This window comes from Dermochelys coriacea, chromosome 1 (genome assembly GCF_009764565.3).
Source record: "Dermochelys coriacea isolate rDerCor1 chromosome 1, rDerCor1.pri.v4, whole genome shotgun sequence".
Lineage (NCBI taxonomy): Eukaryota > Metazoa > Chordata > Testudines > Dermochelyidae > Dermochelys > Dermochelys coriacea.
Window position 1 is genome coordinate 347225981 of NC_050068.2, and position 26334 is coordinate 347252314.

Here is a 26334-nt window from a genome sequence, read left to right on the forward strand (position 1 = left end):
CCCCCTCGCGGGGAGAACGACAGCGCCCAGCATGCCCTGCTTCCCAACGGCTCCCCCTCGCGGGGAGAACGACAGCACCCAGCATGCCCTGCTTCCCAACGGCTCCCCCTCGCGGGGAGAACGACAGCACCCAGCATGCCCTGCTTCCCAACGGCTCCCCCTCGCGGGGGGAGCGACATCGCCCAGCATGCCCCGCTTCCTAATGGCTCCCCCTCGCGGGGGGAGTGACAGCGCCCAGCATGCCCCGCTTCCCATCGGCTCCCCCTCGCGGGGAGAACGACAGCGCCCAGCATGCCCTGCTTCCCAACGGCTCCCCCTCGCGGGGAGAACGACAGCGCCCAGCATGCCCCGCTTCCCAACGGCTCCCCCTCGCGGGGGGAGTGACATCGCCCAGCATGCCCCGCTTCCCAACGGCTCCCCCTCGCGGGGAGAACGACAGCGCCCAGCATGCCCCGCTTCCTAACGGCTCCCCCTCGGGGGGAGGGCGACATCGCCCAGCATGCCCCGCTTCCGAATGGCTCCCCCTCGCGGGGGGAGTGACATCGCCCAGCATGCCCTGCTTCCCAACGGCTCCCCCTCGCGGGGGGAGTGACATCGCCCAGCATGCCCCTCTTCCCAACGGCTGCACCTCGTGGGGATAACGACAGCGCCCAGCATGCCCTGCTTCCCAACGGCTCCCCCTCGCGGGGGGAGTGACATCTCCCAGCATGCCCCGCTTCCCAACGGCTCCCCCTCGCGGGGAGAACGACATCGCCCAGCATGCCCCGCTTCCCAACGGCTCCCCCTCGCGGGGGGAGCGACAGCGCCCAGCATGCCCCGCTTCCCAACGGCTCCCCCTCGCGGGGAGAACTACATCGCCCAGCATGCCCCGCTTCCCAACGGCTCCCCCTCGCGGGGGGAGCGACAGTGCCCAGCATGCCCCGCTTCCCAACGGCTCCCCCTCGCGGGGGGAGCGACAGTGCCCAGCATGCCCCGCTTCCCAACGGCTCCCCCTCGTGGGGATAACGACAGCGCCCAGCATCCCCGCTTCCCAACGGCTCCCCCTCGCGGGGAGAACTACATCGCCCAGCATGCCCCGCTTCCCAACGGCTCCCCCTCGCGGGGAGAACTACATCGCCCAGCATGCCCCGCTTCTCAAGGGCTCCCCCTCGCGGTGGGAGTGACAGTGCCCCGCGTCCTCTTGCTCCCGCTTTCCCAGGAGCCCCCGCGAGCCGGCGCCCCGTTTCCTAAGCAACGGGCTGGTCAACAAGATGGCGGCAGCCGGGCGCCCGCCGGGTCTGAAGCACCCGCACATTCGCCCCCTTCCCCGTCTCCCCCCGCCCCCGCTGCTCCCCATGGCCGAGCGCGGGGGCGAGGAGGACGGCACGTGGGGTCTGCCCCGCCCCCCGTCCCAGCTCCTCGGCGCGGTCCCCCTGGGATCGACGCCGCCTGGGGACGGGCCCCGCCTCGGGCAGTCGCAGCTCAGTGGCTGCGAGCCGGAGCCGGAGCCGGAGCCGGAGGCGCGGGAGGGGGACTCGGACCTGGGCTCGGAGCCGCAGCCCCAGCCCATGGAGGTTCAGTTCGGTCCCCGCCCCGGGTGGGGGGAGCGGGGTCTGTCCCAGGAAGGCAACGGAAACGATGAGGGGGCTGGGGGAACTGGGGTTGTTCAGTCTGCAGCAGAGAAGAGTGAGGGGGGATTTGATAGCAGCCTTCAGCTGCCTGAAGCGGGGTGCCAAAGAGGATGGAGCTCGGCTGTTCTCAGTGGTGGCAGATGACAGAACAAGGAGCAATGGTCTCAAGTTGCAGTGGGGGAGGTTTAGGTGGATATTAGGAAACACTGTTTCAGGAGGAGGGTGGTGAAGCACTGGAATGCGTTACCTAGGGAGGTGGTGGGATCTCCATCCTTAGAGGTTTTTAAGGTCAGGCTTGACAAAGCCCTGGCTGGGATGATTTAGTTGGGGTTGGTCCTGCTTTGAGCAGGGGGTTGGACTAGGTCAGTGGTTCTCAAACTTTTGTACTGGTGACGCCTTGCACATAGCAGGTGTCTGAGTGCGACCCCATTTATAAATTAAAAACACTTTTTTATATATTTAATGCCATTTATAAATGGTGGAGGCGAAGCAGGGTTTGGGGTGGAGGCTGGCACCTCGCAATCCCCCCCCCGCAATAACCTCATGACCCCCTGAGGGGTCCCGACCTCCAGTTTGCAAACCCCTGGACTAGTGAGGCTCCTGAGGTCTCTTCCAACCCTAATATTCTATGATTCTATGACCGAGCCATTAAGGCCCGAGCTGGGCAGCGCTTCCTCTGCAAGGAGGCCGTGGCCCTGTGGGATCTGCCCTGCCCGTGATCGGGAAGCTCCTTTCCTCTGAATACGCAGCCCGGCTGAGGGCACGTCCCAGCTCGTGGGTGTTCGGAGGGTGTGGGGAAGCCCAGCCCCGGGTGGACAGATTAGGGCTGTGTAGACCTTGCTGCTTGGGCTGGAGCTCAGGTTCTCACGTCTACGCAGGAGGGTGGGAGCCGCAACTCCAAAGCCCTCTGTCTATACAACTATTTGTAGCTGGGGCAGCTCTGCCAGCCTGCCTGAATCTGTTGACCACTGGCTGGGTGGTCTGGCAGTGCCCTCCCTTGGTGTCGCTGCCAGGCAGGGCAAGGGGATCCAATCATGAATTTTCTTGTCACTCCCCCACCCCCAGTGTGTCACAGTGTCAGACAGAAGGAGTGTCATAGCTGAGGATGAGTTTATTTCCCTGCCTCTCTTCCCCCTTCCTCCCCCCCCCCCCCCCCCGTTGTTGCTTCCATCAATGGGGAACTGGTGTGTTTTCTTCTTCTGCACCCTACCGGTTACCTGCCAGAAAGGAGCAGAAAGCAGGCTGGCACACAAATTGCTGAATTAATGCAGGAAAGCAAAGGCACCTCAGTGTAGCTGTGTGCAATGCGTGTGCCCAGCCATGATGTTCGGTACCTTCCCAGGAAGGGGTGGATTTGTTTCCTTTCGTCTGTCTCTAATCTACTGATCACCAAGGCATTATCACCTCATATTTTTTAATTATGTCTTAAATATCTCTGTAGCACCATCCACTGTAGTATCTCTGTAGCTCCAATTGCTGTAGGAGGTGCTAGGATTTGCATTATTACTCTTTGATAATTTATTTATCTTTGGTCTCTAGATTTGAGATTATTGTGTGGCTTCTCCAAGCTCATAGGAATTTCACAGATCATTGGCTTATTTCCTCATTAAACCTGTGCACTGGTTCACTAGTGCCTTCTGTTAACCACCCCCTTTGGCAGAGGACTGGTTGTTTTGTGAAAAGGATTTCACGTTACTCAAGCAAAAAAATGTTAAGGGGCCATTGATTCTCTGGATGTGTTCGTTTTTGAGTACCCAGCTTGAGATATTTTTGGTCTGATCTGCAGAAGAATTGAGCATTCATAACCCAGTTGACATCTAAGGGAGATGCGTGCACTCAGCGCCTCTGCAGATCAAGCCCTTTCTAAAGTTGAGAATCTGAACTGTGAGGTACAGAAAACTAAATGGCCCCTTTTGAAAATATTGAACTCAGCCTTTTCTGTTGCCCAAATGAGAGTTCAGAGCTAGTATACAGTATGTCCTAGTATGTTTTGAATGCTAAAGTTATATCCAATGTTTTTGTTTTTCGGAGTGTATAAAGCTGTTGCCAGTAGTGCCACAGCAGGGACATGAGGCTAGAACTAAAACCTGTGTTCTGTTCTGACTTGAATCTGATGCAATTCCAGTGACTTCACTAGGATTGAACAGTATACTATTTGGTTTCTTAAATCTACCCAAGAGTGTGTCTGTCCTTCTGGTGTTTTGCAGGAACATTTTGATGGGGTACTTGATGAAGATACTGTTGCCGAGGCCCTGTACAAATTGGGGCGTTCAGCCCCTGGTGCCAAGTTTGTTTACCTTAATCTGTCGCTTTCAGTGAGTACAACCAAAGAACAAACATTTTTCAGCAGAGCCATCATTGTGATCACTCATGTGATTATCTGCTCACAAGGGTCACCCTAAGCTGAGCTTCACTCTTAACAGGCGATGGCCTTCGTGGCAAGATAAGTCCTCTTTTTCAGGAGGCGGGCGTAATCTTTTCACCTTCTGTAGTTGACACTTCTCTACCTGTATGTGGGGACCTTTGGAAGGCTGTGACTTCACTCCTGAATCAGTCCCTCTTTGTTTTCTACTAGGAACAGCTATAGCTGTAGGTGGCAGGGATTCCTCTTTACTCTGCCTCCAGGGTAACTTCCTACAGTACTCCTGTTCTGCTCAGTCAGAGCAGAGGAGGAGGAGCGGGAGGGGATAATCCCCTTGGAATACAGCCTGTAACATCACTTTGGTGGGAGGCAATTGTTGCTGTCCAAGATCCATGGGCAACCATGGAGACAAATGTTTTACTGCCTTTTTGAACAGTCTCAAGGTAAAGACAGCACAGGTTAAGGCAGCTGTGTGGCAATAATTGAACTTGGTGGCTAAGTTGTTACAGACAAATTGTACTACCTTAAAGAATTAAATGTAGGAGTAAGTAATTAAAAAAAAAAATTAGCAGAGCTGAACCGAGTTAAAGATGACTCACCACAGATTCCTCTTATATGCAGCCTGATGTGGCATTCCCTCTGGATGCAGCCATCTCTTATGACTGCATTTTTTTTTTCTGCTTTGACTTTTTTCCCCATTTGTGTCTGGTTTGGGCATGTGGTTACACAGCGAGTTATTAAAGCTTCTTTGCTTTTTATTTTCCCAGGGGTGTAATTTAAGTGACATTAGCATTCTCTCCAGATACATTCACCTAGAGAAGTTGGAGCTTTCATACAATAAAATTAATGGTATGTCGTAAATATTCTAGTAAACTCTTGGCTTATAAAATCATTTAAGATGAAAAATGCAGTGTTCTGTGTAGCTTTAATATCACAAAAACCTGTCCACACTTTAATGACATCACTAATCCAACTCTGTAGAGTGATACAATAGCTGCGTCTCCTTGAGAATGATTTACTGATAGTATTCAGAGAGCTGTACCAGCATATGCTAGGCAACATGAAAGTAAAGATTATTGTCCAGTTTATTATTTGGGGACATAAAGTTCAAACAACCATATTAGTGCAAGATTAAGGTAGAGATTTTACACGTGCAAACATCAGAGCACATAAAGGTATGTCTGTAATAGCTATTCCAGTCTTGGGAGTTCTCTTCAGCAAAGATTCCCAGCTGAGGTTGAAGTGTACCAAATTGCGTGCTGCTTTTATGGATGATTACAACTGGGGAGTAGGACGAGACCCACCAAACTCACAATCAGGTCTCATGTCATTTTATTCTGTGTTTGCACAGCACCTAGCACAATGGGTCCTGGTCCATGATTATTATTACTTATTAATTATTATTATTATTATTATTATTATTATTAAGGCCTGTGTGATAATCTGCTGCATCATGTAGCCTCTGCCTTAGTACTTATACATTTGGAGAGCTGGAGATCCATACATCTCTGTGACTGTAACAACCTCACTGTGCCCATTTTACTTTTTTCCAAGTAGAGTACCAAGTAGATGCCTGAACTGAATAGGGCCCTACTCCCAAGAGATAATCACTCCTTTCTTGACCCCTTTAAGATTATGTCTTTTATGAAATAATTACTAAGATCTAAATTCGGGGGGGAAATCACATGCTCTGCTGTTATGCATATACCTCTTAAAATTGGCTTCAGTGATGCTGTGTGGAAGATAGATTAATTTGTGACTGATCTAAAGATACATTTTCAGTCTGGTCTGAGACTAAAGAGCCTAAGTCACTTTTGGAAATGAGATTTAGGCTCATAAATCACTAAGGTTCTTTTGAAAATTTTATCTCTAGGTGACAAAGTTAAATTAGGATGATAGAAAACGAAACCAATTTTAAAAAATAGGGATTTGATTTAGGAATTGGGTGTTTATCTCTGTCTTGAGTTGTTCACAAAGTATCTTTTGTGTAGGAAGAGGTGCGAATACATTGAATTACTGCGTGCCAAGCCTTGCTCTATGTCTTGCATGATTTAAAATTGATTTTTGGTTGCTAGCGGGTGTAATTACTATATTACATTATGACTCTGTGATCTATGTATTTCCCTATGTATTATTTTACCTAATTTGCTGTTTTCCCTTTGTTATAGATCTGTCTTGTGTCAGTCACATGCCTTACTTACTGGAACTTGATGCTTCCAATAATGAACTGACTACATACTTTGATTTCAAGCCACCTAAAAATCTCAAGGTAAGTTGTAAAAAATGTCCTTTGTCAGGTTTGAATTCAAAGAGGCCTTTTAAACGTAATTTAGATTCTGTATTAGGCCAGGCAAAGAGATCAAACTTTCTTTGTCCCCTACGCATCCATCTTATTCTGGTTGCCATTTAAAAAAAATAATTGCACCTCTCATTTGCTTTCACGTTCCTGAACCCCAAACACTATGGGAATGGCATTTTACACAATTCGTTGTACTGGTTAGATTTTGCCAAATGAATCAAATCTTGAATGGAATCAATTCTCACCTTTCAGACTGACTGGTACCAATCGATACTGTGAAAGATGTGTGTGAAGTATAGCCATATATTGTTCCACTTTCTCTGCTATTGTTTTGATCTAGTCCACTATGGTTTACAAAAATCTGTATATTATTTTGAAACAATACCACTATGGATTCCTCTGCTTTCCCTTCCTGATCTCTAATCTTTGTGCATCATTGCCAGGACCATTTAATATTGTCTGTAGGAGGAACAAAGAATAGCTAATGAAGCTTCCATAATTTGAGTTATGTATCTAATAAAAAACCCTTTTGTTATGTCTCACCATGTATTAATATTAATTACCCTTTTATTTTGTCTACAAACCCCACCACAAGTATAATGGAAAAGCCAGTTAGTTTCACAGGGCAGTGGAAAGTGCAGAAGAAAGGAAAGCAATCTTGTGTGTCCTTTTTCTCTTCAGGAGGTGGATTTTTCATACAATCAAATATCTGAAATGCAAGATCTGTCCACTTACCAGTCACTTACTAAACTCACACTGGACCGTATCCTTTGTGGAAACCACAACAGGAGAAGGTGGTTTGTTGTTGTTTTTGTGAAGGGCTGTTCATTCTGTGTAGCTGCCCATCTTTACTGTGTAGCTTCACTCAACCATACAATTCTGCCTTAAAAATCAAGGTGAAATAGTTTTAAATCTAATGATGAAATTGCTTTTAACTTAGTAAAACATTCATATTTATAAAGGCAGGGTGAGTGGGAGTGTTTGTAAGGATCAAATTCTCTATGCTTGTCAAGGGAAAACAAAAAACCTTCATGCCCTGAAAAGCTAAGAAAGCCGTGAGTCATACTCCCTAGACATGACAAAGAAGATAAACAAATGCTCGCTGCAGCACTGGGATATGAAGTGTGATCTTTGGAGTTTATTTAAACTCCTTTGTGCTCAGATGCAGGATTTCCCTAAGCTATAAGTGAGAAACTGGAGAGATTTACCCTGTCTTCCCCTCCCTGCCTGTTCTGTACATTTCCTCTTAAAGCTCAAATACTGGCCACTGTCAGGGCAGGATACTGGGCTAGATGGACCATTGGTGTGACCCAGTCTGATTGTTCTTATGATATACACCTGTTAAAGAAAGAATTTAATGTTAATATGAATAATAAACAATAATTACTTGAGCCTGTGGTATTAATTTAAATGTCATATATGGGCTAAACGTGTTAACATAATCAAGTCACTGTCCAACATTAAACAGTGTTAAATAAGGTCCGTGGTTTTGTATACAGAGACCTCAGCCTGCTTAGTACCATGGCAAACACACCATTAACAATCCCTTGAACTTTAGAAGGAAAAAGAGTTAACATATTTGAAATGTTAAATATTACATAAGGCTTTCATTTTTAATAATATCCCTTATTCCTTTTCACTGGAGAGATTTTAAAAGAAAAAAACAACCACCTTGTTTGACAGTCTCTTAGGTAGATGATAATAACTGCCCATTTGAGGAAGAGAGAAGTTAGTTGAGACAGACTGGAGCTGCTGCTGCTGCTGTTAAAGTCTGATCCTGTTTCATGCCAGGTGGCGGTTGGGATCCAGCTGTAGCTAGCAAAGGTGGTGATGTCATCTGGGTCCCTCTCTCTGGCTCAGCCTGGTCAGGACATCTCTCAGGATTAGGATGAAGAAGTTCTGGGGTCCCAGGAGATGGTGGGGGTGGCACCCATGATGGTGAAGCTTGGACCTATAGCCAATTTTTCTCCCAAAATCTCTTCCTTTAAGGACCCCAAAAAGGAGTGATAGGTGGAATAGCCCACCCCCTCTTTATTTTGTCCACCAATTAGGTCTTGTTTCCAACTCACCAATTTTGGTTCACTGATTTTTGGTTGCACACTTCTCTGGTTTACCAAGCGTGATCTTAACACAGTCCTTAAGTTATATAAGAAGACTTTTTATTTTGACTAATTCAATCTTTGTCTCTCTTTCGGTCCTTTTCCCATCAGCATTTGTTATTCTGGGTTATTGTGACATTTGATAAGCTGTCATGTACTTGTTACAATAGAGCTCATAATTAGGGTAAATTTGTAGGCCCAATTATTACAATAAGCCTCGGTCATGGACCAGGACCCCCATCGTGCTAGGTGCTGGACAAAAACCAAACGAAAAGATAGTGCATGCCCCAAAGAGCTTACAATCCAAGTACAGTATAAGACAATGGATGGATATTGACAGATGGGGGAGTACAAGGAAACAGACAGTGTTAATCACCATGATTCGAAATGGTCTCAGCACACCAATGGCTTAACAGTTGTCGGGATTTTGTTGGTGTCACAGCAAAAGAGAGTTAATGGGCAGGAAGTTTCCGCTTTTAGCATTAAAGGGGGTTCAGCATTTATGTTGATTTAATTTGATTGATTGAAAATCAACTTGGTGATAGGTGAGCTGCTTTAACTGAAAAAACTTTCTGCTGTGTAACCTCAAAAGTAGCTAAAATGGACTGATTTTCAGGTTCCCACAGAGTCCGGGAAAGTTAAGGCTATTAAATGTCAGTGTACAAGATCGTGCTTGTATATGAGGTAAGACTACATGCGGTGCCGATTGTTCTCAAAAACACCTTTCAGTCTGTGAGTACGCTGCGCAGGTTATGGGGTAGTAAACCTCATTCTGGTGGAGATCTGATAAGGATGTGTTAGATATTTAAGTTTTTCCACTATCTGCTTTTCCAAGGCACCTGCTGTGCAGAACTGCCCTTATTCCTCCTGAAGGCTCTCCTTCTCCTACGCTTTTCTAAGGCTTCGTCAAGGGTGTGACAAAAACTCCAGTATAGACACAGCTGTGCTGACAGAAGAGTGCTTCTGTCCGCTTAGCTAATGGGATTCGGAGCGGAGGTGTTCCTACATGGACAGAAAACCTCCTTCTGTTGGTGCACACCACATTTACACTAGGGGGCTATACAACCATAGCCATGCCAGTAAAGGGTCTGTAGTCTAGACACAGTCTAAGCTAATGCTTTGTGTTGCTCTTTTGTATTCCCATGTAAGCTTATAAATGCTTACTAAGGCTTAGGAACCTCTTTTCTCCTGCCTTGCAAATTGCATCCTGAGTCTTTGTTCCAGGAGGAGAGGATTGCAGGTTGTATCATTTTGGTTCCTTGTCTTCCATACTCAAGTAACCCTATTGCTGAAGGATGTTATTTCAGCATTCTTATTTCTCACAGGGGTGGTTAGCTCATTCACAGGGTTTTCAGGTTACATTATTGACAAGTTTCATAAGCTGTACAGGTGACGTGATTCTTGTTGGAGAATGGCACTGAGATTTCCTATTGCAAAACAAAAATAATGTGACCAATAAAAAAGGGTCAAGGGTTGTTATCACTGATCTGGATAGGAATTAGGATTTTTCATTTGCTTTGAATGCAGCAGTTCAATATCTTTATTTGCTGGCAACAAATCAAATGAATCAGTATGGGAAGAACTGTGTGTATGAGTACATCAGGACCATTTGAAATTCAGAACATGAATGCAGAGTTTAAAATGCAACATGGCACCATTCCTAACTTGTGTCAAGCAAAACTCTCAGAAGACATGGCAGCCAAAACAAGCTGTTCTTATAATCTACAAATGAAACAACATTTCTTAGATATCTTACAGTGGTGAAAGTGTTTGGGATGCATTTCTTAGCAGACAGTAACTAAGCATCTCTTGACATATTTCAGTGAGTTGTGATGCAGATGGTAAGGTCATTACAAGTTTTCCTGACAATTGCGCACACAAACAAAAAAAAAAAAAGTTTTTCCACCAAATGCATCCGATGAAGTGAGCTGTAGCTCACGAAAGCTTATGCTCTAATAAATTTGTTAGTCTCTAAGGTGCCACAAGTACTCCTTTTCTTTTTTATCTTTTCTTTTTCTTTTTGCGAATACAGACTAACACGGCTGCTACTCTGAAACCTGTTGGGGTTTAGTTATAGTTTGACACTGTTAGTGCAGATTGGGCCAACAAGTGTTAGGGGGTGTGTGGCAAAAGCTGGCCAAACACTGGTCATTCAGCACAACACCCAGTCAACCCATGGAACTCGTTGCCTGGGAATGTTGTGAAGGCCTAAAGTATAACTTGGTTCAAAAAAGAACTGGAGAAGTTCATGGAGGATAGGTCCATCAGTGGCTAGTAGCCAAGATTGTCAGGGATGCAACTCCATGCTCTGGGTGTCCCTAAACCTCTAATTGCCAGAAGCTGAGACTGGATCACAGGTGATCGATCACTTGATAAATTGCCCTGTTCTGTCCATTCCCTCTGAATCATCTGGCACCAGCCACTGTTGGAAGACAAGATACTGGGCTAGATGTGCCACTGGTCTGACCCAGTATGGCTGTTCTTGTGTTCTTACAACTAGATTGTATTTTCTTTCATTATCCTTGTAGGATAAATGCAGCTCCTAATTGAATTTGATTAGAATTATTGGTATGGTTCTGGCAAGGAAAAAAAACCTGATTGTTTGTCTACAGGCATCTAAGAATTGAAATGTGGTTGGTTGTGTTACAAAAAAAAGTCACTGTCCCAGTTTTCGGACTGTGGTATCATTCTCTCATGTACATTAAAATGAAATATTGTTGCCCCTGTGATTGCATAAAGGCATCACTCTGAATCCTGCTTATTCTACTTTGGAGTATTATAGCAGGGTTTCTTATTTATATTCTCTTGTTTTTAAAGTGTCTGATTCCATTTTGGTGTTATGTGATATGTTTAGTTTTGCCTTTGCTTTACTTTAAATTAAAATGACACAGTCACCACCACTTGGACACAGAATCAATATTGAGACTGTTATAACTTACTTCAAATTCAAGTAAAAATTTGAATGCCTAAATAATATCATGGATAATGTATATTATACTTATTTATTGTTATGTTTTATGGTCTATGCAGTAATGCTTTGAGGTCTTATTGTGCTAGATGCTCCACAAATGTATAGTAAAGTATGGTCGCTGCCTCAAAGAATTTATAATCTTGAGTCTTGGATCCTGCAACTGACTTGAATCATAGAATCAGGGTTGGAAGGGACCTCAGGAGGTTATCTAGTCCAACCCCCTGCTCAAAGAGGACTTGCCCTTGATGAATCCATGCTGATTTGTCCATGACTTGCCCTTGGTGAATCCATGCTGACTGTTCCTGATCACTTTCCTCTGCTCGAAGTGCTTAAAAATTGATTTCTTGAGGACCTGCTCCATGATTTTTCCAGGGACTGAGGTGAGGCTGACTGGCCTGTAGTTCCCCAGATCTTCCTCCTTCCCTTTTTTAAAGATGGGCACTACATTAGCCTTTAATGTAACGGCCGATGGCTCTGCAATCACATTCGCCAACACCTTTAGCACCCTCGGATGCAGTTCATCCGGCCACATGGACTTGTGCTCGTCCAGCTTTTCTAAATAGTCCTGAACCACTTCTGTCTCCACAGAGGGCTGGTCACCTCCTCCCCATCCTGTGCTGCCCAATGCAGTAATCTGGGAGCTGAGCTGACCTTGTTCGTGAAGACAGAGGCAAAACTTGACATGGGTGGAGCACCGTTGACTTTAGTGGACCTCCCAACAGGTGTAAATAACTGCCTACATGCATGCAGTTGCAGGATTGGGGCTCGGGCTTGAGAGAAAAGATGTAACTGGTGGTTGAAACAAATAAATTACAGTGGAAGGAGGAAGACAGGGTATTAATAAAATGAATGTCTGTATGAGAGAGAGAAACTGACCTGCTAACTTAGTTCTAAATATTGCTATGATTTTTTGTATGTGATTATTTTCCTTAAGTGCAACATTGATGCATAGATAATAATATAGAGGAGATCAAAGGGCTAGAGAAGTGCCATAGTCTGACTTATCTTAGCTTGGCACACAACAGGATCACTACAATCAGTGGTCTGAAAAACTTACCTATCAAAATACTCTGTCTGGTAAGTGATGAGTTAATTTTTTTTAATAAAGGCTTTCTTTTTTAAATGGGCTAGTTCACCTCCTTAAGAAATGTATTTGTGATAAGTAGGCTGGTTTCCATAGGTCTGTTTATAGTGGATACAAGTAAACTTTGATTAAAAGTTTGCTTTTGTACTATATACTGTTTTAGTAATGTCATATTTAATTTTCTCTTTGTTAACCCTTTTAGAAGATAAAAATATCAACAGTATGTGAGCCCTAAATATAATGTTTGAAAGAATCAAAACTTTATTTTGAAAGAATCAGATGTGTATAGAAAAAATTAATTAATTAAAAAATTGAAAACAGTGATGTTTTGAAATAGACATACCCTAGCACAGTGCTACTGTAAACCAAAACAACTTTGCAAGGGAATGAGGGGTGAAAGGGAAACTGACCAACCTACATTTATTTTCCAAGATGAGTAAAATTCAATAAGTTAATAACATCCAATTATAGAAGAAAACTTATTTTGAGGCTCTTGAAGTCAAAGTGGCAGCATGGTCCAATGAAAAAGTCATGGGCCTTATTTCAGGATATGTTGATTCTGTTCCTGACTCTCTCACTGTGTGGTTCACTTACCTCAGTGTGCCTTTGTGTCTCAGTTTCCCCTTCTGTAAAATGGGGATAATAACTAGCCTTATTTGTAAAGCCCTTTGCGATTCTTTAGTGAAAAGTACTATGTAAATGCTAAGTAGTAATAGCTGTAAGTGTTGGTAGAAACGTAGATAAGAATATTTTTAAATGAGTTGAAAGTGTGCTTTTAAATCGTTGTAAAAGCACAAAGTACATTTTTCCACCTCTTCATTTAATTTTCTTTGTAATTATGATCTTTAAAATAATGTAATTGATATCTTCAAGAACTTGAATCTGAAAATACATATGTACATGCTTAAGTTTATACACATTAATAGCAAATAAATACATTAGTGTGTCATGTAAAGCAAGTTCTTTATTTTTAAGTCAATAAAATTTTTAATTTGTTTTTCTGTGCTAACGTACAAAATGGCACCGTAGTATAGAAAAGAATAGTTAAATCCTACATAAGTCAAATGCAGTTGTTCCTTGCACTTCGTTAACTGATTAGCTTATTTTAATATGCACTAGAATGTGTTCATTTTTAATAATGGACAAAGTAATGAGCACGCTTGTATTTCAGGCATACCATTCTTTGCAAATCCCTCAGTGCCAGTGAATCTGGAGCTCTGGCTCTCAGTGGAAGTAGAAAAGATTGATTCAGATTGAGAAAAATCCTATATTTAAAAAAAATTAAATGAATTATAAACTTGTTGAAAACTAAATTTTCAGAAAGATCTCTTCTCTCTTTATACAGTGTAAAAAATACTTATTCATCCTTTACTTTAAGTAGCAACAGAACAAGTCATCTAACTTCTCTGTTTCTGTTTCCCCATCTGTAAAAGGGGCTAATAATACTTATACCTAATTAGTTGTATTTGAAAATGTTTTGAAGGTGAAAACTGTTATGAAACTGCAAAGCATTATTAATATGACCAAGTTCTGTATTGTATTTCCATGCTACTGTGACTGCTCACATAAAGACTTCTCTTTTTTCTTTAATCAGCAAAGTAGGTAATCACATAAAAATGATGTAAATAGTGAAATTTCAATGTAGTGTTTTCTTTTAAAAATTCAGTTAAGATGTAAACAGACTGTACATGTCAGAAAAGGGTTATTTTTTCCCGTTGATTCAGCTTTCTTTCCCATTCCCTCTTGAGCTCTTTAGGAAAGAAAATAGAACAGTCTCAAGTTCAGAAGAGGGAACATCAGTAATTGAAAATACTACTTAGATACGCCAAAGAGGCCATATTCTGCCCTTGTTTGCAAAAAAATCATGAATAGTGCTGTAATGAACTGGATGCTCAGGAAGTTTATATTTTCCAAAAGAGGATTCCTCACACAAATCCCTTGGTGCACAGAAATTTGTTTGCACCATTTGCACAGCACTTTGCAACTACAACTTTTAGCTGTACCTTATTGAGCAGAAGTCTCATGAGGAAGAGGGAGGGAAGAGAGAGTGTCCTTGCTATTAATAGCCCGATCAAAGATTTAAAAGTCAGGGAAAATGTCAATGGTAGACAACCGGATCAACATTTCAATGCATTTATTTATTTATTTATTTCTCTAGTTCCTAAATATTTATTAATAGCATTTGAAGTTCCCAAATAGCTTTCAGCATACAGTGACACTGGTGGAATGAGATATGTAGATTTCAAGGTTATGGTTACAGATTGCATCAGTAATTGGGGCCCAAGATTAATGCACAAGCTAGCATGCTATACCATGCTAGGAGTTGATAATAGGGATGGCTGTATGATTGATGGGGCTTCAAGAAATGAAACTACCTGGAACCTACTCAGAAACATGTGACCGTCTCATCTGTTTTCTCTTGTGAAGAAAGGGGAATCAGGCCTTGTGTGGTGTACAATGAAAAGCTACTTCAGGGGGCCCCAAAAGCACTGAGCAATCCCAACTATCAGATTCTGATATGCTTCCTTACAATAATTTCAGTGGTGGTATTAATGGAGTAAGATACTACCCAAACTAGAGGTTTCCTTAGGTTAACAACCCACTGAGGTGAATAAGATAAGTTGGCACATCAGAGAGCTATTGTTTCGGGCTGTCTGCAGAGTCAGGAAAATAACAGTATATTGGTTTATGTACAGTTTACATTTTGATCTTTTTGCAGGCATATAGGTAACAAACGTAATTTTTAATAGATGAAAGCTTGGCTTCTGGGCACAATTCTACAGTGGTGAGGGGATTCTGTAGCCACTTCCATGGCTATGAAATTGCCGAGAAAATCAGGGCCCAGTTTATTTTACTGACACGCATCACCAACCTGCTACTTAAGGTAGTCCACTGAAGATAAACCAGTCAGGAGGTTGCCCCATTTGTTACTTCTTGAGCAGAATGAGAAATTATAAACTGGCATCTCAAGGTGAGGATGGGGTTAATATGAGGGACAATGTTACTTTCATGCAATGCTAACGTATACAAGACCCAGGAGAAGAGAAATGGCCTGTCCTGTTCTACTAAGACTGTAAATGGTATTTAAAGTGAACGCAGAAATTACCCATTTAGACAGTAGGATGTTGTTCCTCGTCAGAAACATTTTTTTCATGAAAGCTTGTGAGGACTTATTATATACTTTGGATTGATTTTTCAGTGCTCTAACCAGATTGAGAAGATAACCGGTTTGGAGGACCTGAAAGTCCTCCAGAACTTGGACTTGTCCAGTAATAAAATCAGCAGCTTAGAAGGTTTGGAGGAGCATGATCTACTAGAAGTGATCAACCTAGAAAATAATCAGGTAACATCCTGCATACTAATCTGAATTGTTTTTAGCTTTACCGTCTCTTTCTGAAATTCAGCTCTTCGAAGGTTCAGCCAAAAATCGCATAACGCTACAAGAAAGAAATGACTTTCACTTTACAACCCATTCTGCCACCCTTGCTTATGTTGAGTAGCACCTTACTCCCTGCTCTTGTTTAATTGCTTGGACTAATTTCTGTTTATGTGAGTAACTCTCTGAGGGAGCATTTAGTGCTCATGATTTTGAAGGATGGACAGCGTTCCCTAGAATGGATACCACATTGCAGGGAAAGGCTGCATAGGCACTGACTCTGGGCGCTACGGGACTGGAGCACCCATGGGAAAAAAATAGTGGGAGCTCAGCACCCACCAGTCACCCTGATCAGCTCCGCCCTCCCCCCCGCAGCGCCTCCCGCCCACCATGATCAGCTGTTCAGCGGGGTGCAGGAGGCATTGTGGGGGAGGAGGAGGAGTGGGGGATGGGAAGAGGCAGGGCAGGGGTAGAGCATGGGGGAAGGGGTGGAGTGGGGGTCCAGCACCATCAGGGAAATCACAAAGTCAGTGCCTCTGAATGGCTGTGCTGCCTTCTTCCATCCAGCTGTGCCAGAGAGCCTCTACTTATACCTTAGCTACTCCAGCATCCAATCCCAACAGATCTTGCCAATGTCCCTCAATCCTGTAACATGCAGGAGGTCAGACTGGATGATCATGATGATTCCTTCTCACCTTAAAATATGTGAGCTTTCCCTGGGCCTCTTTCATAGAATGCCAGACATGCATACTGTAAAATGGCTTTTGTTATACAGATAAATGTTCAGTGGAGACTAGGGTCAGACCATCCAGCTCTTTTATATCTGTAATCTTAACAAGGATTTGAACCCTGGGCCCTATGGGCAATGATTAATCCATTAACCCAGCAGATCACTGAGACACCAAGGTCTTTAATTTCAGAAACGACCCTCAGTGGATGAAGTAATATATTTTATTGGACAATCTTCTGTTGGTGAATTCAATAAAAGATACTACCTCTAACCCACTTTGTCTCTCTAATCCTGTGACCAACATGGCTACAACACTATCTACCTCAATGGATGAGTCATTCTCTTTTCAAAGCCAAGACTTCGTGGTTGTGATCTTAACCCTGAACACCTGAAATTATGTATTTTAAAATGCAAATAAAAAGCAACAATAAAAACTGGAAATTTGAAATATTCAGATTATTCTCCCAATTTTCAGGATACACCTACAAGCGTTAACATAACCATTGTGAATTCTCTTTATAGCATCATACTCAGGTCAACATTTAAAAACACATCAGTGTTTAAAATCACCCAAGGCAGGATGCTAACTATAGCATGGTCCATCATTAGCATTAATAATGCAGCCTCCATTGCCTCATGTAGTTTTTTGTTCTCTATAGCAGGCAGAAGCTATTAATTCTTCCTCCTCAACATTTGGTTTATGTTCTCTTTTAATGAAATGTTACTGAAACTGATCAATGAATTGCCACCTTTCCAATATCTCCTTCTCTAGAATGAGGGGCGATCAACAGGTTATCTCAAGTGCTTATATACAAATGCACAAAGCCTTGGAAACAAGCAGGGAGAACTGGAGGTCCTGGTGATGTCAAGGAATTATGACGTGATTGGAATAACAGAGACTTGGTGGGATAACTCACATGACTGGAGTACAGTCATGGATGGTTATAAACTGTTCAGGAAGGACAGGCAGGGCAGAAAAGGTGGGGGAGTAGCACTGTATGTAAGGGAGCAGTATGACTGCTCAGAGCTCCGGTACGAAACTGTGGAAAAACCTGAGTGTCTCTGGATTAAGTTTAGAAGTGTGTGCAACAAGAGTGATGTCATGGTGGGAGTCTGCTATAGACCACCGGACCAGGGGGATGAGGTGGATGAGGCTTTCTTCCGGCAACTCACGGAAGCTACTAGATCGCATGCCCTGATTCTCATGGGTGACTTTAATTTTCCTGATATCTGCTGGGAGAGCAATACAGCGGTGCATAGACAATCCAGGAAGTTTTTGGAAAGCGTAGGGGACAATTTCCTGGTGCAAGTGCTAGGGGAGCCAACTAGGGGGAGCGCTTTTCTCGACCTGCTGCTCACAAACCGGGTAGAATTAGTGGGGGAAGCAAAAGTGGATGGGAATCTGGGAGGCAGTGACCATGAGTTGGTTGAGTTCAGGATCCTGACGCAGGGAAGAAAGGTAAGCAGCAGGATACGGACCCTGGACTTCAGGAAAGCAGACTTTGACTCCCTCAGGGAACAGATGGCCAGGATCCCCTGGGGGACTAACATGAAAGGGAAGGGAGTCCAGGAGAGCTGGCTGTATTTCAAGGAATCCCTGTTGAGGTTACAGGGACAAACCATCCCGATGAGTCGAAAGAATAGTAAATATGGCAGGCGACCAGCTTGGCTTAATGGTGAAATCCTAGCGGATCTTAAACATAAAAAAGAAGCTTACAGGAAGTGGAAGGTTGGACATATGACCAGGGAAGAGTATAAAAATATTGCTCGGGCATGTAGGAAAGATATCAGGAGGGCCAAATCGCACCTGGAGCTGCAGCTAGCAAGAGATGTCAAGAGTAACAAGAAGGGTTTCTTCAGGTATGTTGGCAACAAGAAGAAAGCCAAGGAAAGTGTGGGCCCCTTACTGAATGAGGGAGGCAAGCTAGTGACAGAGGATGTGGAAAAAGCTAATGTACTCAATGCTTTTTTTGCCTCTGTTTTCACTAACAAGGTCAGCTCCCAGACTGCTGTGCTGGGCAACACAAAATGGGGAAGAGATGGCCAGCCCTCTGTAGAGATAGAGGTGGTTAGGGACTATTTAGAAAAGCTGGACGTGCACAAGTCCATGGGGCCGGACGAATTGCATCCGAGAGTGCTGAAGGAATTGGCGGCTGTGATTGCAGAGCCCTTGGCCATTATCTTTGAAAACTCGTGGCGAACGGGGGAAGTCCCGGATGACTGGAAAAAGGCTAATGTAGTGCCCATCTTTAAAAAAGGGAAGAAGGAGGATCCTGGGAACTACAGGCCGGTCAGCCTCACCTCAGTCCCTGGAAAAATCATGGAGCAGGTCCTCAAAGAATCAATCCTGAAGCACTTAGAGGAGAGGAAAGTGATCAGGAACAGTCAGCATGGATTCACCAAGGGAAGGTCATGCCTGACTAATCTAATCGCCTTTTATGATGAGATTACTGGTTCTGTGGATGAAGGGAAAGCAGTGGATGTATTGTTTCTTGACTTTAGCAAAGCTTTTGACACGGTCTCCCACAGCATTCTTGTCAGCAAGTTAAGGAAGTATGGGCTGGATGAATGCACTATAAGGTGGGTAGAAAGCTGGCTAGATTGTCGGGCTCAACGGGTAGTGATCAATGGCTCCATGTCTAGTTGGCAGCCGGTGTCAAGTGGAGTGCCCCAGGGGTCGGTCCTGGGGCCCGTTTTGTTCAATATCTTCATAAATGATCTGGAGGATGGTGTGGATTGCACTCTCAGCAAATTTGCGGATGATACTAAACTGGGAGGAGTGGTAGATACGCTGGAGGGGAGGGATAGGATACAGAAGGACCTAGACAAATTGGAGGATTGGGCCAAAAGAAATCTAATGAGGTTCAATAAGGATAAGTGCAGGGTCCTGCACTTAGGATGGAAGAATCCAATGCACCGCTACAGACTAGGGACCGAATGGCTCGGCAGCAGTTCTGCGGAAAAGGACCTAGGGGTGACAGTGGACGAGAAGCTGGATATGAGTCAGCAGTGTGCCCTTGTTGCCAAGAAGGCCAATGGCATTTTGGGATGTATAAGTAGGGGCATAGCGAGCAGATCGAGGGACGTGATCGTTCCCCTCTATTCGACACTGGTGAGGCCTCATCTGGAGTACTGTGTCCAGTTTTGGGCCCCACACTACAGGAAGGATGTGGATAAATTGGAAAGAGTACAACGAAGGGCAACGAAAATGATTAGGGGTCTAGAGCACATGACTTATGAGGAGAGGCTGAGGGAGCTGGGATTGTTTAGTCTGCAGAAGAGAAGAATGAGGGGGGATTTGATAGCTGCTTTCAACTACCTGAAAGGGGGTTTCAAAGAGGATGGCTCTAGACTGTTCTCAATGGTAGCAGATGACAGAACGAGGAGTAATGGTCTCAAGTTGCAATGGGGGAGGTTTAGATTGGATATTAGGAAAAACTTTTTCACTAAGAGGGTGGTGAAACACTGGAATGCGTTACCTAGGGAGGTGGTAGAATCTCCTTCCTTAGAGGTTTTTAAGGTCAGGCTTGACAAAGCCCTGGCTGGGATGATTTAACTGGGACTTGGTCCTGCTTTGAGCAGGGGGTTGGACTAGATGACCTTCTGGGGTCCCTTCCAACCCTGATATTCTATGATTCTATGATTCTATGACTTTATGGGGATATTGCTAACATTAGTAAAATCTCAAATTTCATTTACCTGAAAATGTTGCATTAAACTATTCAGTGTTCAGTCAATATCTTAGGTGGCTGGTGTTCTTTTTTTGACAATGGCATTAGAGTCAATGTATTTGATTAAAAATTCCAAACCATGTTACCTACTACTGCAGAGTTTCTCTGTTATCGCAAATGATCACACTGGATTTCATCTTCTCTCACTTTCAAGGGTTGGAAGAAAGTTCTGGAACCAGTTCTGACTCTGGAACAGTCTTCAAAGTGTTCACAGCTTCTTCCATCTGAATGCATCGGAGGCAGGACTTATGGTTCTTATGTCCCTGAATTTTAATCCCTAAGCAAATGGAGTAGCATTGTGATCTATGGCCCTCATTTAGATATCTTAGACAGTGGTTATGAGGGTCAAAATAGAGAATTTAGAGCTGTAAGGGCTGTTCCTTGATCCCTATGATCTTTTGCAGGTTTTGACATATATAGCAAATAAGAAAGATTTTATGGGAAAATTTCCCTCTGAAAACAACATTAGGGTGCAGAACCAAGAAACAATAAATTATCTACTTCCAGAGGGAAAACCCCTATCTAGTGGAATAAACGGTGTCCAACAAGATAAGAAACAGAGGGAATTCAGACTTTCTGCTTTGGCATTAGGAAGGAATTGTTGGTTTATAGGAGGCCATGTCCCATCATGTAGCTTCACATGGAACTTTTTCAGGCCCAGATGCATTCCAGGATCCTTCAGATGTGTCTAGTGTAACAGTCATTCCTGGGAGAGAGCGACAGTACTCTAGGCAGGTTTTCTGATAAGTGGAGTCTTTTGAGTTTCCCTTTTCCATGAGGCCACAGAGACTGAGCATTCCTCTTATCCCAGAGGTAGGTAGGACACATTGATGGGACAGTGTAGGGAAATCTTCAACTACCACTTCATGAACTGTGTACATCTAGAGGTTAAAATAACTATCCAGAGATGATATTGTTCTGGGCCCTTTCAGCTGTCCTGAATTCATGATTCAACAAAACTTGGAGTATTAGTATAACACTAGCTTGGTTAGATGTACAATATGTCTGTTTTAAAGACAAGTGTCTCATTAACTGCTCTGTAATCATAATATGGCACCTGTGTTATCTCACCATAATGGGACATTTTTCCTTTAAGTACTATTCTGTTGGAATTCTTCATTCATAGTATCAAAAGAATAGGTCTGGAAAATATAATGCAAAAGGTACACCAATTACTACCTTTCAGCTGGTGATTAATATTCCTGCATAAAAAGAGAAATCAGCATCCTATGATATAAATAGGAGGGTTTTTTTAATGTAGTCACAATCAAAACATAGTGACATTGTTACTGAAGCAACATGGATACTGGAGTAAGTGTGCCTCTAGCACAAGCAGCGTTGTTTGCTCCAGAGATGATGCATTTCCAGGTGAACTGACTCACCTACTTATTTTTCTTCTGGAAGATCAAGAAGCTTTTAGCATCTCAAGAAGGAATCATTAAGGGGTTGTAGAAACTAAGAAGAGTTCAGGTCAGGCAGGAGGTCCTAATATCAGGAGTTGTGACAGTTGGATGAACACTGAGTAAAGCTGTGTCATGCAACTTGTTTTTAATTGGTTTCAGAGTAGCAGCCGTGTTAGTCTGTATTCGCAAAAAGAAAAGGAGTACTTGTGGCACCTTAGAGACTAACAAATTTATTAGAGCATAAGCTTTCGTGAGCTACAGCTCACTTCATCGGATGCATTTGGTGGAAAAATTTTTCTCACGAAAAAAAGCTCACGAAAGCTTATGCTCTAATAAATTTGTTAGTCTCTAAGGTGCCACAAGTACTCCTTTTCTTTTTGTTTTTAATTGGTTATTTTTGAGAGTCTTTGTTCTCCATTATTCAATTTCAGAAAAGCTTGAACTGAATGAAAGCTTAAAATGTCTGAAACAGCTGGTCTTTGTTCTCTGAATCCTATATTATATTCAGAGTGGTAGCCGTGTTAGTCTGTATCAGCAAAAAGAACAAGGAGTACTTGTGGCAACTTAGAGACTAACAAATGTATTTGGGCATAAGCTTTTGTGGTCTAAAACCCACTTTATCAGATGCATGCAGTGGAAAATACAGTAGGAAGATATATGTATGTGTGTTTATATATATATAATATGAGAACATGAAAAAATGAGGGTTGCAATACCAGAGAAGCTAAATGCATCTGTTTGAGATCCTAGCGTGCAACCCTCTAGCCACCCACTAGGCCTCCTGGGAGGGGAATCCAAACCCCTGAGTTCTGGATACTTTGGAGTGTGTTAAACTCCTGGAGACCAAACAGAGTCAAGCCTTCACCCCAATCTCTGGTTTCCTAGACTTTCCACCACTTTCAGGGTGCAGACCTTCTATCTGGCACCCTCCTCTGAATGCTGAAATCCGCTGTCTACCCTTTTAGGCACAGTGCTGACCCTTCAGACTCTCCAGTGTTTAAACACAGACCTCTCCCAGAACTCCACCCATAAGGTTTGATGCTTCTGGTTTACAGTTTGGCTCTCTCAGGGGCATGCAGTAGTTGTGAAGCAATCTACACACACGCATTTGTTAAGTCTATCAACTTTATTCATTTTATATTTAATCATGTAAAACACAGGTGAGTATAGACCAGCAGGCTACTTGTCCACTTTTAAACTGGACTGCCCTGCTTTTGTAATCTTTGTCCCTTGTCCAGTGCTGAAATGAAACCGGACAAAGTTTTGTCCAGTATCAGAAGTGGGATGACATAATGGAGAGTGTGGTGCTCCGCCCATGCTGGCGTGACCTCACACACAACATGTGTGCGAGGCCATGCTGGCGGGGACAAGGCAGTGTGTTCAGAATGGCATCCCCTTGCGGCTTGACCTCGCATGAACTGTGCGTGTAAAGTTACGCTGGCAGAGGTGGGATCATGCTGGTGGAGGTAGGCTCGCACCATTCCCAGAAGCACCAGAACGTCCAGTATTCCAGGAATGTGCGAGTGGCCACCTTAAATACAGATCACACAAACAATAAAATTCTCTAGACACAATGTCCCTCGCTAGCTCATTCTTCTCTAGGGAATCCTTGGAGGATCATCTGTGTTCTCTCAGGCAGGGAGGGCTCTTCTGCCCCCTTGCCTATCCTGCCCCTGCAGCAACCTCCCTCATCTGAATCTGGTACAAAATGGCGTTCAGTCCCAGTTTGTTCATTCTCCTCTGTGATTCCCTCTATAGACTCCTGCTAGGGTCACTTGCTTCTTTTGTTCTGCCTTTTGGTAATTTCTCACTGCTCTCAACCTCCCCCATCTTCAGACAACTGGGGGCAATGTCTTCTCCCAGCTAGAGCAAACCTATTAGCCCAAGATATTTGAATAGACCATCATTCAATGCACTCACCATTGTCTCTGACCTAGAAGAGACATGACAAGCCCTGCTAACGCATAGTGGATCTACATGCCTATAAGCTTTCCATGACACAGTAGATTCATGATACAAATTAATAAAATTCACAATTCAGAAGCAGTACAGACCAAACCTGCAATTCATCACAGCATCAGTTCAGGACTCTCTAAAAATATAAAGCACTCCTACAAAATAAAGTGAAATAAGTGAGCAAAGATACTATTTTTGAAACAGTACAGAATGATTTAAAAGATTTACATTAACTGGCTCCCACAACGACAATTTGCAATCCAGTTTTTCAAAAGTGGGCATAATGGTCTTAACTGCAAAAAAAAAATCCATATTTGTGAATGCAACATGTATGATTGCATAGGCAAAGGGATAATTGTGTGCACAAATGAGTACTTGCATGTGCAGATAATAGGGATGGGGTGACTTCCTGATTAGGCATCATTCTACACACAAATCCACTGTCTGTGTATTTATTCAGAATCATTCAGTATCTTGTGTTGTTTTTCAACACAGGTAATGTATAGGTAGGTGATGACGCATCTTGTTTTAATTGTCAAGTCCTGTGATTGGCTGCTTTTGAATGCTAAGACCAATCAGGCAGGTTTTAGAGAGAGGGCCTTCACTCTGACTTTGCTTTGGACACCAAACGAAAAAAAAAAAAAGTCCTTTACAGAAAGGGAGTTTTTTTCCTGCCTGTGACTCTAAACCTGCAGGAACTGACTGCAAGCCACAATCTTTCTGGGCACTCTATTGCCTGGCTAGTTCAGTTCAGCCGAAAGTACTACTATCTGATAGCGGTTTGTTTAATGGCCCATATGAAATGTGTTGGTGATTCTTAGTGTATTTCCTAAGGGTCCAGGTACTACATAAAAAAAAAAAAATTGGGCACTTCAGAGTTTGGCAAGATACTGTACAAGGGTTGGAGAGAGCTGTCTTTTAAAATAACCTTCCAGTCTTGCCTAAGCAAGTTACCCAAGCATTATGGAAGCTACCTGAGTTGTGTGACAAGAAGTGTGTTACTGCATGCCGTGGATATGTTACATCTTTGGTAGGTGTAGTGGGGTTTTCGTGTCCACATTTTAGTTTGGCACTAAGATGCTTTCTCCCCATAGTTATCTTATGCTATGTGGCTTTTTACTGATACTGTTTTTTTTCTGTGAATAACTAGATTTCTGAACTGGGTGAGCTGGAATATCTTGAAGACCTGCCTCTCCTCAGAGTGTTCAATCTCTTAAGGAACCCAGTACAGGTAAGAAAGAGGTGAACACGTAACTGAAAATATACTTGCAGTGAATAGTTCATCCTATGTCAAAGAGTTAGAGAGATGTATGGACAGAATAGATGCTGGGCATGCCCCTCTTAAAAATATGTAAAAGAGTTAGGGCCCTGATTCAATTCCCAATGAAGTTCATGGAAAGTATCCCATTAATTTCAATGGCAGCTGGATCGAACCCTGAGTGAGCAGTCACCTTTTAAAACTGCCTCTCCTTGGAATCGCTGTAGCTTGTTAGTCCCAGGATATGAGAGAGAGAGAGAGAGAGAGAGAGAGAGAGAGAAGGTGTTTGAGGTAATATCTTTTATTGGACCAAACTCTGTTGGTGAGAGAGACAGGCTTTTGAGCTGTACACAGAGTACACAGAGCTCTTCTCGTGTAAGCTCGAAAGCTTCTCTCTCACCAACAGAAGCCTCATCCACCTTGTCTGTCCTTGGAATGGGCATCTTCTTTCTTTCTTTATGATAGACTTGTTTCTCATTCAAGGGCCTACAATCTTCCCTGATTGATGAGCTAAAACAGCCCATTTATCAGTGACAGAAACCTTTCATGTGGAGTCAAATCTTATGTACTGACTTTGTACATCATGTATTTATAACGTGTCCTGGATGGTGCTGAAGATTAAAGGTCCTAGCACCCTGCTTTGATGATTTTAGATCCTCTTTGAACTTCGCAGTGATTTCCAATGTCTGGGGAAGAAATATTAAGGGCTTAACTTCTCCCTCCTATTTTAAAATAACTCTGTCGATTTCTGTAGTGGCTTCCTTGAGAATAGTCTGTTGTTGCATGCAGTGGAATGAACATAAATACACCACCTCTTCCTGACCTTGCAACATTCTGCATCGTTTCAGAAAAAATCTGGACGGGTGAGGGAGGGGCAACACATTTAGAACATTATCTGTGATTATATTATGTCCTGTTTCAGAGTAGCAGCCGTGTTAGTCTGTATTCGCAAAAAGAAAAGGAGTACTTGTGGCACCTTAGAGACTAACAAATTTATTAGAGCATAAGCTTTCGTGAGCCTCAGCTCACTTCCCGATGAAGTGAGCTGTAGCTCATGAAAGCTTATGCTCTAATAAATTTGTTAGTCTCTAAGGTGCCACAAGTACTCCTTTTTTTTATATTATGTCCTGTAAAGTTGCAGAGTTGGGTGGGGAGAAGTGGAGCATAGGGACCTATGAAAAGTTGGGGAGGTGGGGAACCAAGGTCAAGGGGGTCTGTTGCATCCCTTGCCCCATAGCAAATGATGTCCCTACCCCTTTGATATCACAATAGACAAAGCTCCTGAGAGCAGAATTTTGCCCCATTAAAATGCATGTGTGTGTGCGCGCGCGCGCGTACGTGCATATTTTTTCCAGTTAATTTACAGAGTTTTCAGTTACTTGTGAAAAATAAACAACAATTATCTTAAAACAGCTTTGAGACTGTCTTTGAATTTCAGTGGTTTAACAGGACCTG

The 26334-nt window shown here is 43.4% G+C and overlaps 1 protein-coding gene across 4 annotated transcripts in view; it reads left to right on the plus strand.

The window, feature by feature from the left end:
• The first annotated feature begins 1235 nt into the window (after positions 1–1235).
• The window catches only part of LRGUK (leucine rich repeats and guanylate kinase domain containing), an 82034-nt gene continuing 56935 nt past the window's right edge, over positions 1236–26334 (plus strand). For all 4 annotated transcript variants that reach the window (XM_038402838.2, XM_038402847.2, XM_038402857.2 and 1 more), the window contains exons 1-8: positions 1236–1553; positions 3818–3925; positions 4740–4821; positions 6141–6241; positions 6953–7034; positions 12294–12418; positions 15625–15768; positions 24772–24852. In XM_038402838.2, the coding sequence (XP_038258766.2) occupies positions 1251–1553; positions 3818–3925; positions 4740–4821; positions 6141–6241; positions 6953–7034; positions 12294–12418; positions 15625–15768; positions 24772–24852 (1026 nt within the window). In that variant the 5' untranslated portion in view covers positions 1236–1250. The remainder of the gene's footprint in view (positions 1554–3817; positions 3926–4739; positions 4822–6140; positions 6242–6952; positions 7035–12293; positions 12419–15624; positions 15769–24771; positions 24853–26334) is intronic.